Source organism: Typopeltis vanoorti, chromosome 26 (assembly GCF_054136105.1).
Source record: "Typopeltis vanoorti isolate ZY-2024b chromosome 26, IOZ_Tvanoo_1.0, whole genome shotgun sequence".
Classification (NCBI taxonomy): domain Eukaryota; kingdom Metazoa; phylum Arthropoda; class Arachnida; order Uropygi; family Thelyphonidae; genus Typopeltis; species Typopeltis vanoorti.
In genome coordinates this window covers 7,363,768-7,366,531 of record NC_143574.1, presented here as the reverse complement: position 1 = coordinate 7,366,531, position 2,764 = coordinate 7,363,768, and the positions used below count along the sequence as shown (strand labels likewise).

General features: G+C 35.2%; 1 protein-coding gene across 1 annotated transcript; it reads left to right on the top strand.

Annotated features, from left to right (window-relative positions):
• Window positions 1-1,035: 1,035 nt before the first annotated feature.
• LOC150092296 (general transcription factor II-I repeat domain-containing protein 2A-like) lies at window positions 1,036-1,428 on the top strand. Its single transcript, XM_090414838.1, has one exon. It carries the CDS (start codon window positions 1,036-1,038, stop codon window positions 1,426-1,428), a length of 393 nt encoding a protein of 130 aa, XP_090270964.1.
• The last annotated feature ends 1,336 nt before the right edge of the window (window positions 1,429-2,764 follow it).

Genomic DNA, 2,764 nt, shown 5'->3' with positions numbered 1-2,764 from the left:
CGGCAAAATGTGTTAAGAACTGCTTCACTAACCGCAGATACTGCAGTTCGTGCACGCTACATTTTTAGTCAAATTTTGGCAAAAAGAATGAAATCATTCTCTGATGGAGGACTAGTAAAAGAATGCTTACTAGCGGTAGCAGATGTCGCTTTCCCTGGTATATATATGTGTGTGTATATATATATGATTTCGAAAATCATCTTATCGCGATTTACACTCGCAATTAGGATTGACGATCTTTTTCGCAAAGTATTGAGGAAATTTTGCAGGGACATATTTCTAAGTTAAAATGGTTTCTTTGGCTTTGGGTGAAAGTTGTGATATTAGTGATAAGGCACAACTTACTGTCTTTTTTAGAGAAACAGATTCTAGTTTTAACATCACCGAAAATCTTGAGTTCCATTGAAAGGAACTACTACCAGAAAAGATATATACAGGGAACTGAAAACTGTTCTTAATCAATTAAATATCCCATTAGAAAAGATCGTAGTTATAACAATAGATGGAACTCGAGCCATGTCTGGTATGAATATTGGTCTATCGTGATTATTATCCAGAGACAAAAAGATTAATAGGACGCGAAATAATTATTTCTGACTACATTTTGCACCAAGAAAATTTGAGTGAAAAGTTTTAAAAATGTCCAATGTTGTTCCACTGATAATTAAAATTGTAAATTTTATTAGATCCCTAGGACTGCATCATCGCAAATTTAAGGAAGTTTTGAGAGAGCGAATACGGCAATATCCTTTTTAACATCGAGTTTCGATGGTTAGTCCTGACACAATGCTTAAGCACGTGTACGATTTGAAGAGCGAAATTCAGTTCTTGGATATGAAAAACAACTCGTTTCCAGGTTTCAATGACAAAGACTGAATGTGTGACTTTGTATTTTACGTTGACATTACTCAACATTTGAACGAATTAAATATAAATATTCAAAGACAGAGAAAACTTATTAATGAAATGTTCAATAACATAAAAGCCTTGTAAAATAAACTAAAAATTTAGAATCGGCAACTGGAATCTAATAACATGGCTACCTTTCCAATTTTGAGAAAAGAAAATCCACCTGACACGAAAAAATATGCAGAGGAAATACAAAGACTACAAGAAGAATTCAGTTCGCGGTTCAAAAACTTAAGCGAAAATGAAATTAATTATGATATTTTCTCATCGCCCTTTAATATAGACGTTGAAAGGTTTCTGGAAGAATTTGAAATGGAGATAATTGATTTGCAAAGCAACACTGAACTAAGAAATAGGTTTCAAAACGTTAGTCTTATTGACTTTTATAAGAGTTACTTTCTAACTGATAAATTTCCATTTCTGGCTACCCATTCCAGGCAAATAATGAGTTTATTTAGTAATATTTATCTCTGTGAACAACTCTTTTCGAAAATGAAAACTGTAAAAAATGATCGTTGAAATCGCCTTGATGACGAACGACTAAAAATTGAACTAGAGTCGCAATTTCAAATATACTTCCTAATATTGAAAAGAGTTGTTCACCAGACTTATAATATTATGCATCGTCTTGCTGAAAAAAACAATGGTAAGTTTCGTAGAAACGCCATAAAGTAGGTAGCATTGCATTGTCCGGATATCATGAAAATCCGTTTTATATTCTCGGATATTTTATATAACTCGGATCTGTGCAAATTCATGTTTCAGTTGTTGCTCGGAACTCTATGTTCAACGTGTTGGTCGACGAATGGCGATTTTACAGAGTATCCTTCGTAACACCCTACGGTCACGTTCGGTGAGTGTGGTGAGTCGTTCACTGTGAGTAGCACTTGCAGTTAGCTCCCAACGCAGTATAATATCACTGATTGTTGACTTAGTATGGCCCAATTTGTCGAAAATTTACCGAGTAGATAGGCCTGGAGCATCACATCCTATCACAATGCTTCTTTCAAACTCCGTTGGTTCTTTTATCGCAGCCTCTCCCCTGGACATAGTTCCATTGACTTGGGAGGATCATTTTCTTCTAATTTATACCGAGTACAAACACGTGACTCGTTACATATGGGTGTGTCCGTTGACTTCTTTCAAAGCAATGTATATTTGCATAGGATTTTATTGTTGCTTATTTTATGTTTTCGATATATTTTTTAGTTTTTAGTTTATTTTTGTGGGTGATTTTTTAACAGAAATTTCACTATTTACTATGATCTCTTTCATTGCAGTGATACTTATTGCACAGGGCTGCAATTAGTGTGAAAATCTTGTGCACGACTTCCACACAGGATGATTTGAGTAGACTTTTAGCTTGGACAAATGAGCGAGGTTACAGTTTTAATATTAATAAATGCAAAGTGTCACGCTTTGGGCTACAGAAATATAACGTAACTTACTATTGGTAGAGCAGGAATCATTGCAGCACATCGCAAGTGTTGCAATGATTGCACATCGTATTGCTGCCTTGTTAAAAAGTACATTGACGTGTACGGATAAGGAAGTGGTGGTGTCTCTATATAAGGCATTGGTTAGACCACACATATAGACTAATATGCTCAGATTTGGTCACCTAGTTTTCATTATGATGTGAAAACACTAGAGAGGGTCCAACGACGAATAACTAAAGTGATATCAGGATTCGGGACTGTAGGTTATCAAGAGCGTTTGAGAGAATGTGGATTAAAAAGGTTGATGGATAGGAGGAAAAGAGGAGATGTGATAGAAACATTCAATAAAGGATTCCATCAGATTAATACAGAAGAAATTATAAAAGGAGTGGATGCAGTGGCGGCCGGTGAAATTT